The sequence below is a fragment of the Pelobates fuscus genome, chromosome 6, assembly GCF_036172605.1.
Source record: "Pelobates fuscus isolate aPelFus1 chromosome 6, aPelFus1.pri, whole genome shotgun sequence".
Classification (NCBI taxonomy): Eukaryota; Metazoa; Chordata; class Amphibia; order Anura; family Pelobatidae; genus Pelobates; species Pelobates fuscus.
Window position 1 is genome coordinate 212,702,932 of NC_086322.1, and position 12,756 is coordinate 212,715,687.

Below are 12,756 nucleotides of genomic sequence, written 5' to 3' on the forward strand. Positions count from 1 at the left end.
AATTCAATATTGGTAAGGTCTAACGTTATTGTTTTTCATTAACACACTAGGACTATTTAGAGATGTGATAATAGCGAAGTGTATAATATAGAGATAAGAAATAAAAGGTAAGGGCTGCGCCTGATAAAAACTAAATAAATAGTCCAAATAAAATAAATGTATAAAAAGAGAAAGTCTTATCTAAAGACGTCTGTTGGAGTCGTATAATACGGTAGTATTCAATCCGGAACAATTTTCCTTATTGTGTTCTTCCTTATGAATCAGTTCATATGCAAAAGACAAGAAAAATACATAGGAAGCCAAATAGTGTAGTATGTTTGATGGTAGGTGAGATAAAAATGTAGAAATCTTGAATGCAAACTCACATTTAAAAGAGCTAGAACCCGCTCTGGTGTGAAAGGCGTACAGCGGTTTGATCCCCGCTTATGGGATATGAGGTAAATATCCTGCGTCTGTGGTGTGTTTCCTCCGTCTGTAATATGATAAACACTCGGGTAGAGAGAAACAGCCAATAGTGTACACTGGGTAAAAACTATTGAATAAAATAATAAAATAAAATGGGTACTCACAAGATGGGAGCAGATCAACTGCTCCTTGTTGATAGCGCTGGTGGTATAATCCCCACCTAGGATTACTTGGAGTCCGATGTAGTAAGAAAATGCCAGGTAAAAAGTGGATAAATGTATATTAAAAGATAAATAGTACAATTAAAAGTAACAGAATATACTTTAATATATAAAATACACAAATTTTATAACCATAAACGCGTTTCGCCAGTACGGCGTTATCAATATGGGGAAAAGCTTTTTGCATATGAGCTGATTCATAAGGAAGAACACAATAAGGAAAATTGTTCCGGATTGAATATTACCGTATTATACGACTCCAACAGACGTCTTTAGATAAGACTTTCTCTTTTTATACATTTATTTTATTTGGACTATTTATTTAGTTTTTATCAGGTGCAGTCCTTACCTTTATTTCTTCTCTCTGTGTCATTTCTAAGGGTCTTTGAGGGTTTCCCTTATAGGGTTGCTGCCATACTGTGTTATCTAGCGCTTACTCGTTGTTTTGTTTGAAGTGTATAATATGTATGTGTCATAATAAAAGGTGTGTTTTTTTGGGTTTTTTTAATCTTTGTAACAGGTTTGGCTACATAAAAGGAAAATAATGCTACAGTTACTATAAAGTCTTCTGAAAGAAGTATATAATTTACTGGATTCAAATAATTAAGTGAATACTCTATTAAACATATTCATTTTTAATGTTGGAGTGTTCATTTTCTGTTTTAGATTTAGAGCTGCCCCTGTTTCATTAAAAAAATAAATAAAATTCAGCCCCAGATTTCCATGTTTCCTTGAAACAGCTTGATCCACGCTTGCCGAGATCACCACTTGTGATGATTTCCACTCCAATCAAATGCTTCTCAGAAAGAAGTAATGGTGACCTACAGCACATGAAAGACAACCACAGCGTTCCACCTGTCAGATGTTTCTTCCACAGAAGCATTTGTATCAATGATGTTTCTTTCACAGAAGCATTTGTATCTAAATGAGGAGCATTGCCTTCTGCTTTGAATGAGCGTTCAAAGCAAAAGAGGTAGAAAACTCTCTCATCTGTCAGTCAGACCAATGAGACTAAGGACTCTCATAAAAGTGCTAATTTCTTTTTTCAGAGAAACTTCTATGTTTATATTAGGGGTAATGCAGCCTCTAGTGGCTGTCTCATTGACAGCCGCTAGAGGCGCTTGAGTGCTTCTCACTGTGAAAATCACAGTGAAAAGACGCCAGCGTCCATAGGAAATCATTGTAAATGTTTTCCTATGAGACTGTCTGAATGCGCGCACGGCTCTTGCCGCGCATGCGCGTTCAGCCGAGGAGGCGGAGAGGAAGAGGAGAGCTCCCCGCCCGGCGCTGGAAAAAGAAGTAAGTTTAACCCCTTCCTCTCCCTCCAGCCCGGCGGGAGTGGGACCCTGAGTGTGGGGGCACCCTCAGGGCACTATAGTGCCAGGAAAACGAGTATGTTTTCCTGGAACTATAGTGGTCCTTTAAGGACTGATGTTATTAGAGTTAAAGTTACCTGTTGATATTCTTTGAAAATTGTTACATTCCCTTTCTTAAAAATGTTATGAAGATATCTACATCTACACAGTTGTAATAATAAATTATCCAACCCCCTTTGAAAATCAGGTTTATTGTAATCATTTACAGACTTTAAGCTGTTTGCAATGAACAAATCAAACAAAAAACTATTGAAATAGCTCAACACAACAAATACTTCAAATGGTTTCCACAAAATCAACTTAAAATGCAACTTATAATGACTTTTCCAATCTCAAAATGATTTAACCCCCTGAATAGAATCCCCCACAACAGCACAAATATGCCAAATAGGTATTGTCTCAAGCACACCTTATACTACTAATCAAGGCTCCATTAGTTGTACCAGGTGTGCTTGAGTTTTAACACTTGAAATACCTGAAATGGCTTAGGGTTTGTTGAGTGTCATGTTTGACTGCATGTATAAAATATGGCTAAGTCAAAAGAATGGTTCACAAATTAAGAGAAGAGATCATAACCCTTCACAAACAAGTAACAGAATACAAATAAGATAGAGAAGGCACTGATTGTTTCTAGAGCCCCCTGTTGGAAGCATAGTTTGCAGTGCAAACTGGAAGGAACAATGGTTACACTACCTGGACGTTGCAGAAAAAGAAAGCCATCAATGACTACAACCAGATTTCTGAGAAGGCAGGTTGTAAAAAACCCTTGCATGACCACTAAAGACCTGCAGCAAGACTTGGTGACAACAAACACTGAGCTTTCAGTAAGTACAGTAAGGCACGTACTGAACGCAGAAAGTTTCCATGCCAGAAATTCTACCAAGGCTTTGTTGCAGAAGAATTGCTGGAAAATTCTACATATAGTGGTGATCACAGTCACCTAACTTGAACCCCATAGAAATCTCAGAAAAATGTGAAGAAGGCGGTTGTAGCATGCAAACCCAGGAATATTACTGAACTGGAGGCCATTGCTAATGAGCAATGGGCTAAAATTCCTCAGGAACGCTGCCAGAAGCTGGTGTCTGGCTATGCATTTCATTTGCAGCAGGTCATAACAGCAAATGGGTTCTCAACTAAGTACTAAAGATGCTTGCCATGAAGGGGTTAAATAATTTTGAGACTGGAGAAGTCATTATAAGTTGCATTAATTATCAGCAAGTTGCATTTGGATTTGTCCATTTAATTTGGATAGTAAGTTTACTTTAACTCCTTGGAGGTTCTTTTGGTGTGTCAGATTTCGAAAAAGTGCGGAGGCAAAATAAATCAATAAACTGTAGCAAACTTATTCTGACATTTTGGACTTTGTCGTGACTTTATGTTCATTTTACCTACTCTTTTTCCTAATACATTAACACATGACTAGTTAGAACATGTATAACCTTATAACATGTGATTCCTGGAGTGAATCTGTAAATCAAGGTATTTAGGTTAAAGTGAATTTGTCATTAAAAATGCTTTTTGCACCAAAGTATTATAACTAAATAAAATGACAAGTCACTGACCTAACATGATACAGTAAATGATAGGCTACGTAATAAAATACATTTATACATATTTATTGAATTAATTAACAGGTTCCTTTTCTCATCTATAATAGACAAATAATAAAATAAAATTTAAAACTGGAAAAGCAAAGATTAAAATATATTTTAGCAGGGCTTAACTTCAGAACGGAGCGGTCGCCATTTCCCGCAGCTCCCGAGACAAACAGCTAAATTCCTCAAGAATCTCGGGTATAACTGATCACCCGACTACCACTACTCGCATGCTTACCCAAGGGCAACACTCGAAACCTGTACATGCCATTCTTGCAGCAATCCAGGCTGAAACAGTGAATAAAATAAACTTGAAACCTACCATCTCCCCCGAGGCCTTGGACTCGGGGAGTGGTGGAATCTGTTCCAGACACTGGACACGAGGGTCAGGACAACTAACGCCACTACACCAGGATTAATACCTGAAAAGGGTAGGAGATCACAGAGACCACCGCCAGGTACGCCATGCTACTACCAAGATATTGAGTCCATGCTTCAGTGACAAGCCAAAAGCAAGATGGCAGCCCCCGAGGCATGTACAGCTACTACTGCACTTGAGGCCCACACACAGGAGGAAGATCGGTCCCATGCTGAGCAGCAGGGCTATGAGCAAGCAGCTCCAAACTGCCCAGGAGTCTCAAACCTGGCAACTAAGCAAACCATTAAGGCACTCTTGGCTGACTTTCGACAGACCTTAGCAGCAGATATAGCAATGATCCAGACAGATTTGCAGATGGTGACTGACAGGGTCCGTGCCACTGAAGAAGACATCATGGACATGAAACAGGCAATGTCCACCATGAGAGACTAGCTTCAAGAAGTGCAGAAAGCCCAACAAGCATTCTCCATACAACTTACCACAATGGATGAACGCTCCAGACGCAATAACCTGAAAATCACAGGGGTACATAAAGCTATTACAATGGAGGAACTGCCACACTATCTGAGATGCCTAGTGGTCTCGCTTCTACACCAAAAAGGTTGTGATCGACGGTATGCTCTACCTTCCGAAATTATCGACATCTTAATCCACTGTACATTCATACAAGAAAAAAGGAATCAACCTGTTTATGCTATGCAATGATATTGTTGTACCAATGTTATGGAATAATTTTATCCGCAACTACTGCATACCCGATTCCTTTTCCTTTCTGTATTATGCATTAAAACCTCAATAAAATTTTAAATCAATTTCACTCAAATTTGTCCTGAACATTCACTTGGAAAGACAGAACAATACATTTTCCCCTGTCAGCAGTTTGTGATACCATTTCAGAGGAGAGGGCAGGAAGGTGCAGAGGCAAAGAGAAGGTGTAGCAGTGACACAATAGTAACATGTAGCCCTGCCAGCCAGACAACCAGACCCACAGAAGCACTGTCATATTAGCACAAAAGGTCTTTGTCACACTGTGTGTACATCACAAGCTAAACTACAAAATATAAACCTGGGATGGGAGGGCAAGGCTTACAAATTGAATTCTTACATGCCTCAGGTAAACTGGGAGGTAGTAATAATATGTATATGCTCCCCATCTCTACTACAAATGTCAGAGAGCTAGAAATTCCTAAGCAGGAACTTCCTTTAGTTCATTGGTTGATCACTCTAATCCAACAAGCTAAGCCCAGCATCTAAGGACTGGGAAACACTAGTCTAAAATTTCCATTTGACTTTTCTGACATTTTGGACTTTGTCGTTACTTTATGTTCTTTTTCCTTATACATTAACACATGACTAGTTAGAACATGTATCACCTTACAACATGTGATTCCTGGAGTGAATCTGTAAATCAAGGTATTTAGGCAAAAGTGAAATTGTCTGTCCCCTTTTTCTGCTGTATATAGGGGGATAGGTGCAGTAGGGTGCATTTGGGGGCATATAGACTCGTTACTGTCCCAACACCAGTTTTCTCAATGCACCCCCCTGCTATATATGCATTAATGCAACTAGTTTGTGGTATGATTGAATGGTGAATGTAGTTAGGTGGGTGGTTGAATGATAAGTGCTGTGAGAGGGTGTGTGTATAAATGTGTGGAGTGTGCTTGTGGTGTTGTAATTGTGGGGAGAAGCTGCTTGTGATGTTACAGGTTTGTTGTGGGGTTGTTAGTTGGTAGGTCTGTTTGTGGTGTAGTATATGTGTGTGCATGTAAATGGGGCAGTATGTAGATAGGGGCTGTAATGTGTATTGTTGAGAAAAGGGGGCATTGAGTGTGTTTGGTGAATAATGGCAGAAGGGTATATATGGGGATAAGGGCAGTAGAGTGCTTTTGGGGGAATATAGACTATAGTGTGCAGAGTGTATGTGGGGATATTGTGTATGTGTAAAGGGGTAATAATAGGTTGTAGTGTATAAGTGCAGTGGATAGGGGATTTAGTGACCATTTGGAGATGGTAGGGGCTGTTGTGTATATGTTCAGGGGGAGAAAGGTGCTGTAGTGTGGGGATATGGGCTATAGTGCGGCGGGGTAGTGGCTGTAGTGAGGGATTAGAGAAAATAGTACATGGGATATAGAATATTGTTTGAGGATATGGGCTATAATAGGAGGGAGTGTTTCTGGGGATTGGGGCTGTAGTGGCATGGGGCGAATATGGTGGGGGCTAGTGGCTTTAGTGAGAGGACAGGGGCTGAAGTGCACAGAAAGAGGCTGTAGTTGGGGGATAGAAGCTACAGTGGAGATCTAGTGGCTACCATCAGTGGTGGATAGTGGCTACAGTGGATAGGCTATTTTGTTTAGATTAAAATTTTCGCAGGATTCTCTTATCAAAGTAAAGTTTTACTCTGCTTACTAAATAGCCATTTTTCCATAGACATCAATGAAGGAATTGCTATTCAGTAAATAAAGTAATCCCCTTCTCTGTTAATGTCCAATGTTTGAATCAGTGAACATAACCAACAAGGTTATTCATTAGAGTGAGGATTCAAGGTGGCTTCAAAGTGAATTTGAAATTTATAAAAACTGGAAAAATTCTCTAAGTCAGCTATGCTTTCCAGCTTCTCTGAACTTAAATTAGAAATCCACTTTAGTAAATAACCCTGTAAGAGTATAGATCACTTACCTATGTACCTTGTAGCTATTAGGAAGGTGAAATCCCGCCATTCTATCACTTGTCTTTTATCTTCAAAGTCAGTAAAATAGCCAGACGGACTCCCCATCATTTCAAAACCTTCAAATTATAATGACATTTTAGGTTATAGTACTTAAATGCACCAGCAAGCGGGTCAAATACATTATTAAAAAAATAAAACAAGCAAAGCAAATTAACATTTAGCCATCTGCGTTTAAAAACTTTAGATTTTTTATTTTTTTTGTAAAGGAACAAATATCAGTTACTCAGATGAGAACAAAAAATGCTATTTTTACCAGGAACATTATTATGTTTTTTTTTTTTTTTTAAATATCTCTGTACAACAGGCTATATTGATCATGGCATTACTGGAGTAACTGTGCAAGGAATGATGAACAATCAGTAAACATATACTCTTTGTAGATGACTGTTTATGATCGCTCTACATAACTGTATGATACGTTTATTACATCACATTCATTGTACACAAATCAATTTCATTCTGGCAAGAACTGCACTCTTTACTGAAGAATTATAACAATTTCAACTATATATAGCAACTGAACTGACATTTATCATATTAAAATACAAAACAAGACCAAAGCTCGAGTATTTTAGAAATGTCTGCAGAAACCCAAGATGGTGTTATATTCTCAGGTTAAAGGGAAACTATTCTGCCAAAAACAATATATTTTTTTTTTTAGTTGTTGTTTTTTTTTTAAGCCAGTCCATGGCATCATTATGACCACTCTCCCCTTCCACCCCTCCATTTACTTCTAAATATTTCAATTGAATCACCCTTTTCTTACTTTTTCTTAACCGCAGAGACACAGTCCTTGTAGCAGCCCATTCTGCCTCCTATTTTGTCAGCATGCCTACAGCCTTCTTGCCAACATCTTGTCCAATCAAATGCTTCTCTTAGACAAGACTTTTCGATTAAAAGCACATGTATGGCAAGTGGTGCACTTTCGCAACCAAATGCCTTTCTATAGAAGCAGTGAATCCTGCGACTCAACAGCTGCACATACTGTGCTCATGCCTGAGCAGCGAGCTGAGTGACATCTTTATTCACAGCTCAATTACTGCCCATTTCCCACCTACCATTTTTGAAATCCATCCCTCTTTCCTGGTTCTTGTTCATCCATAATCCATCCCCTCAACTCAACATTCCATTATTCTACTCTTTTCGCTATTATACCTCACCCATCCCTTAAATTATGTCTACGATCACTTACTTTTACAATTCTTATCTAAGACTGTTCTACTTGTGCTCTTCCTGAGTTGCATTTAATCTTTATTTTGGAAAGCTACTACTGATTCAAAGTCTCCTTCACATCCCTCCAGCCCAGTCTCTCAGTACTCCGCAAACTCCTGAGAAGCCACAGTAAATAGCCAAATCCAACAGACTATCTCCTCATAGGTCCCATTCACTACTCATGTCTGTCTAATCTCATTACATCCATTCTTTCTTTACATATTGTCACTAGCCTACCTTTTACCCTGACACCTTGTTCTCCACTTCTGCTGTGTAATGTGCTAATTGTTGAATGTATCATTATTAATCTATATTAATCTATATTAAGCACACTGGATACCATATCATAAACATGTCATTTGGATTACAGGAACTTAATGAAAGCATACTCTGACCTGGTATCAATCCATTCTTCAGAAGAAGATCAATAAATGAATCAAGTTTTGAGAAGTCATACTGAGGTTTTCCATTAGAAACTCTAAGGAATAAAATAAGACGATTCATCAGACACATTAAAATGGAAATTTTTTAAAGTCAGGGTTTAAAGAGACAATATAGTCACCAGAACAACTACAGCTTATTGAATATGTTCTGGTGAGTAGAATCATTACCGTCAGGCTTTTTGCTGTAAACACTGTCTTTTCAGAGAAAATGCAGTGTTTACATTACAGCCTAGTGATACCTTCACTGGCCACTCCTCAGATAGCTGTTAGAGATCCTTCCTGGGTCATTGCTGCCTAAAATGCAACCAAACATTCAGTGTCTCCACCCTCTGCATGCAGACACTGAACTTTCCTCATAGAGATTCATTGATTCAATTCATCTCTATGAGGAGATGTTGATTGGCCAGGGCTGTGTTGGAATCATGCTGGCTCTGCCCCTGATCTGCCTCCTTGTCAGTCTCAGTCAATCCTATGGTGAAGCATTGTGATTGGATCAGGCTACCACTTCTGATGATGTCAGCAGGCAGTGGGCAGGTCTAAAGGAAACAGGGACAAAATAAGCAGCTGCAGACTTGAATACAAGTAAGATTTTACTATATTTAGGGAGGCATGAGGGGACCAGGGTGGCTAGATGGTGGTTTTAACCATATAGGGTCAGGAATACATGTTTGTGTTCCTGACCCTATAGTGCTCCTTTAATGTTAAAAGATTTAGCAATTATATGTACAGATCTCTTTAAAATATAAATAAAATGCTAAAATGCATAATTCAAAAGGAATTAAATCAATACATCCCGTAAGTAGAAGAAGTCCAGATACTTTAAGTATAGAGTAGGGGAAAGGAAGATGGTCAGGATATTCACTCACCACCACATTTTCGTGCATTATATTTAAATGGCAACACTGATCCTTCATCTTTGTGTTTGGGTAAAAGATGAAGGATCAGTGTTGCCATTTAAATTTAGGAGGAGAGATAAAAGTGTCATGGCAGCGGGATATAGGCAGAACAATATCAGATAGGGACTGGGAGAGAGCCTACATGGCCCACAAGGGGCTCACAGCATGCGCCACACACCTGGAACTACAGCGCAAAATCTTATACCGCTGGTATCTAGTACCGGACAAATTGCACAAAATATGGCCAACAACCAGCAATAAATGCTGGAGGTGTGTGGGGTAGGTGGGTACAATGATACATGTCTGGTGGACATGTACCACACTCAGACCATTTTGGGAAGCTGTAGCAAATCTAATACAGAAGATACTGCCCACCCCAAAGATAGATGACCCACAGGTATGTCTCCTGTTCATCTTACCAGAAAAACTACCAAAACAAGTCAAGCTGGTAGTATACCACACATTAATTTCAGCTAATCTAGTGATATCCAGACATTGAAAAAAAGCGGTGCCCCCGCCTATAGAGGATCTTATACAGCAGGTAGACCGAAACTGGGCATATGAAAGAATGGCTAACACGCAATTTGGAACACGTAAAGGAGTACTGGAGGCACATGACCTGTGGGTAAAACATATTACAAGTCCACCCACCACACCCCCAACCATAATCACTCAAGCGTGATATAATGGCCCTCAAATAATAGGTTAAGATGTACCACGAGGAGTGCCAACAAACAAAAACACAGCACTCAAGCAATGTATATCTAACCCAAGGTACGCCACCCAGAAGTAGCCATTTTACGACTTGGTTCCTGAAAAAAAAATGCCTAGTGGCAGGTGGGAACCGCAATGCTTGACAAGGGTAGACCACAGAGCCAGATGCATGCATAAGTGCCCACACCCCTTGAACGCTGTAGGAGGGACCTGCAAATGGGGGGAGGACAAGGGGAGAGGGATGTGTAGACCCAAGGCTCCCCTCAAAACACCCTGGAACCCACACAGCCAACACTCCGAGCCTGCATACAAAGAAGCCCCACAGAGACAACTGGGCATAAACAAGAAACATTACACAACCTAGCACCATAATCACGATCAGGACCAACAAGAAGTGAACTGGTTAATAACACAATCTGTACCTGTAACTGTAAAACTCATGTAAAATATCAAAATATTAATGACTCTCTGGAACCAGGGAAATCCATGTCGTATATGTATGTATATGTTTACATATAGCTAATGTCTGTGTATTCAGCCTGCAATATACCCCCACCCTCCTTTTCCTCGTTCTGTATCCCCATGTTTTGACTTAAGACTTATGACAAAATAAAAAAACTGTCAATAAAAAAAAAAAAACAATTTAGGGACAGGAAGGATGTCAACATGCTAACCACCATCCATGACGAACGCATGTCAGACGTCTTTGTCTGAGGCAGAGTAGAGTCCAAACCGGTTTGCATCAGGGCGTATAATAAGTACATGGGGGGTTTTGATTTGGCTGATCAGCTGATGCAGCCATATCTTTTTTTACGAAAAACCAGAGCATGGTATAAAAAGCTGGCTATCTATCTGATGCAAATAGCAACCCATAACTCATTTTTGCTTTTTAAAAAAAATAATCCAGGGAAAACCACCTTTCTCCAATTTCAGTTGAAAATAATTTCTTTAACAATTTATGGAGATGGATAAGTTCCAACAATGGTGCAAGCTGAGTCCAGGCATTTTATTTTTAAGTTAACGCCAACTGCTAGAAAAAAAACAACCCAGAAACATTGCCGGGTCTGTTTTAAAAACGGGAAAAGTACAGACACCCCTTTTCACTGTCCTGATTGCCCTTCAAAACCAGGACTCTGTGTAGGAACATGTTTCAAGCTGTACCACACAGAACAGTTGTAAGAAGTGTTCCTGAAGTTTTATTTTATTTTTTGTTTCTTTGGAAAGCAGCCATTTTTTGTTAGTCAGTTTCCTTCCCCCAAATCTGCAGTTAGATTCTATTTGCAGGAGTCAGTTTAAAGATTGCTGCTAAATGCACATTTGCTACCTGCACATTGGCCTAACAAGTTTTCTGGCAGTAACACATAACCAGCTGGCCAAAACCAGATGACGTGTGCATAAAAACCAGAATTTAAAAATTACCACTACACTTTCTCTGTTTTGGGGGTTGGGGGAGGGGGCAAAACGGTTGGGGGAAAGAAGTCAAAACACCCCATCTTCTATAACCTTTGATGTCTACTTTATAAAAATATATATTATATATACTTTCATGATGGTAACATTAACTGGGGGGTGCAAAAAAATGTCAAACTGAAGATACACCAAGCATACCTATATATCAAGTTGAAAAACTGACATGTACAAGTTCTGATTGTTGCCTTTTGGCCCCCAAATTACCCAGCAACCCTATACATGGGGTGTATCCCAGTACTCGGGGGATGTTGCTGAACATATTGGGGTGTTGTTTGGCAGTGACACATAACAGGATCTGTTAATTCATGCCTAAAGTACAATGTGTGTGACAAAGAAACAAAAAAAAGATTACTACCCAAAAGTTTGATAAAGGCTGGTGGTAGAATTCAGTGCATGAAAAGTGTTAAAATACCACCATTTAAAATACCCTGGGTTGTCTACTTTTCAAAAATATATGGTTTGATGGGGGTAAAATACATTGGCTCAAATGGGACATGGGCGAAGGTTGATTACATGTCAAAATTCCAAGTTGGGAAACTGATAAGCGCACCTGCCAAATGTAGCCTTTTAGCCCCCAAAGAACCCGACAGGCCTATGCATGTGTGGTATCACTGTACTCAGGAGATCTTGCTGAACACATATTGGGGTATTGTTTGGCAGTGACACATACCAGGATCTGTTAATTCATGCCTAAAGTACAATGTGTGTGAAAAAAACTGAAAAAAAAATTACTACCTCAATGTTTGACAAAGCCTGGTGGTAGAATTAGTGCATGGAAAGTGTTAAAATACCACCATGTGAAATACCCTAGGGTGTCTACTTTTCAAAAATATATGGTTTGATATGGGTAAAATACATTGGCCGGCTTCAAAAATGTCCCAAATAGGACATGCGTGCAGATTGACTACATGTCAAAATTCCAAGCTGGGCAACTGATATGCGCACCTGCCAAATGTGGCCTTTTAGCCCCCCAACAACCCGACACACCTATACATGGGGGGTATCCCTGTACTCGGGAGATGTTGCTGAACACATATTGGGATGTTGTTTGGCAGTGACACCTAACAGAATCTGTGAATTTATACCTGAATTGCAATGTATATGAAAAAAATTAAAGAAAAATAAACTACCTATGCAAAGTTTGGCAAAGGTTTGTGGTAAAATGGCTGCATAGAAAGTATCAAAATATTCTAAGATGAATACCCTGGGTTATCTAGTTTAAGAAAAATCTATACATGTGGGGTGTTTTTTTTTTTGGAGATTTATGACATAACAGTGTTACAATGTCACTATTGATACTTTTGAAAACTTGTATTT

At 39.3% G+C, this 12,756-nt stretch overlaps 1 protein-coding gene across 2 annotated transcripts in view; it reads right to left on the reverse strand.

The window, feature by feature from the left end:
- IDUA (alpha-L-iduronidase) overlaps nt 1–12,756 on the reverse strand; it is a 140,074-nt gene that overhangs the window by 56,531 nt on the left and 70,787 nt on the right. For both annotated transcript variants that reach the window (XM_063458719.1, XM_063458721.1), the window contains exons 3-4: nt 8,312–8,394; nt 6,653–6,760 (exon numbers count right to left, since the gene is read on the reverse strand). In XM_063458719.1, the coding sequence (XP_063314789.1) occupies nt 6,653–6,760; nt 8,312–8,394 (191 nt within the window). The remainder of the gene's footprint in view (nt 1–6,652; nt 6,761–8,311; nt 8,395–12,756) is intronic.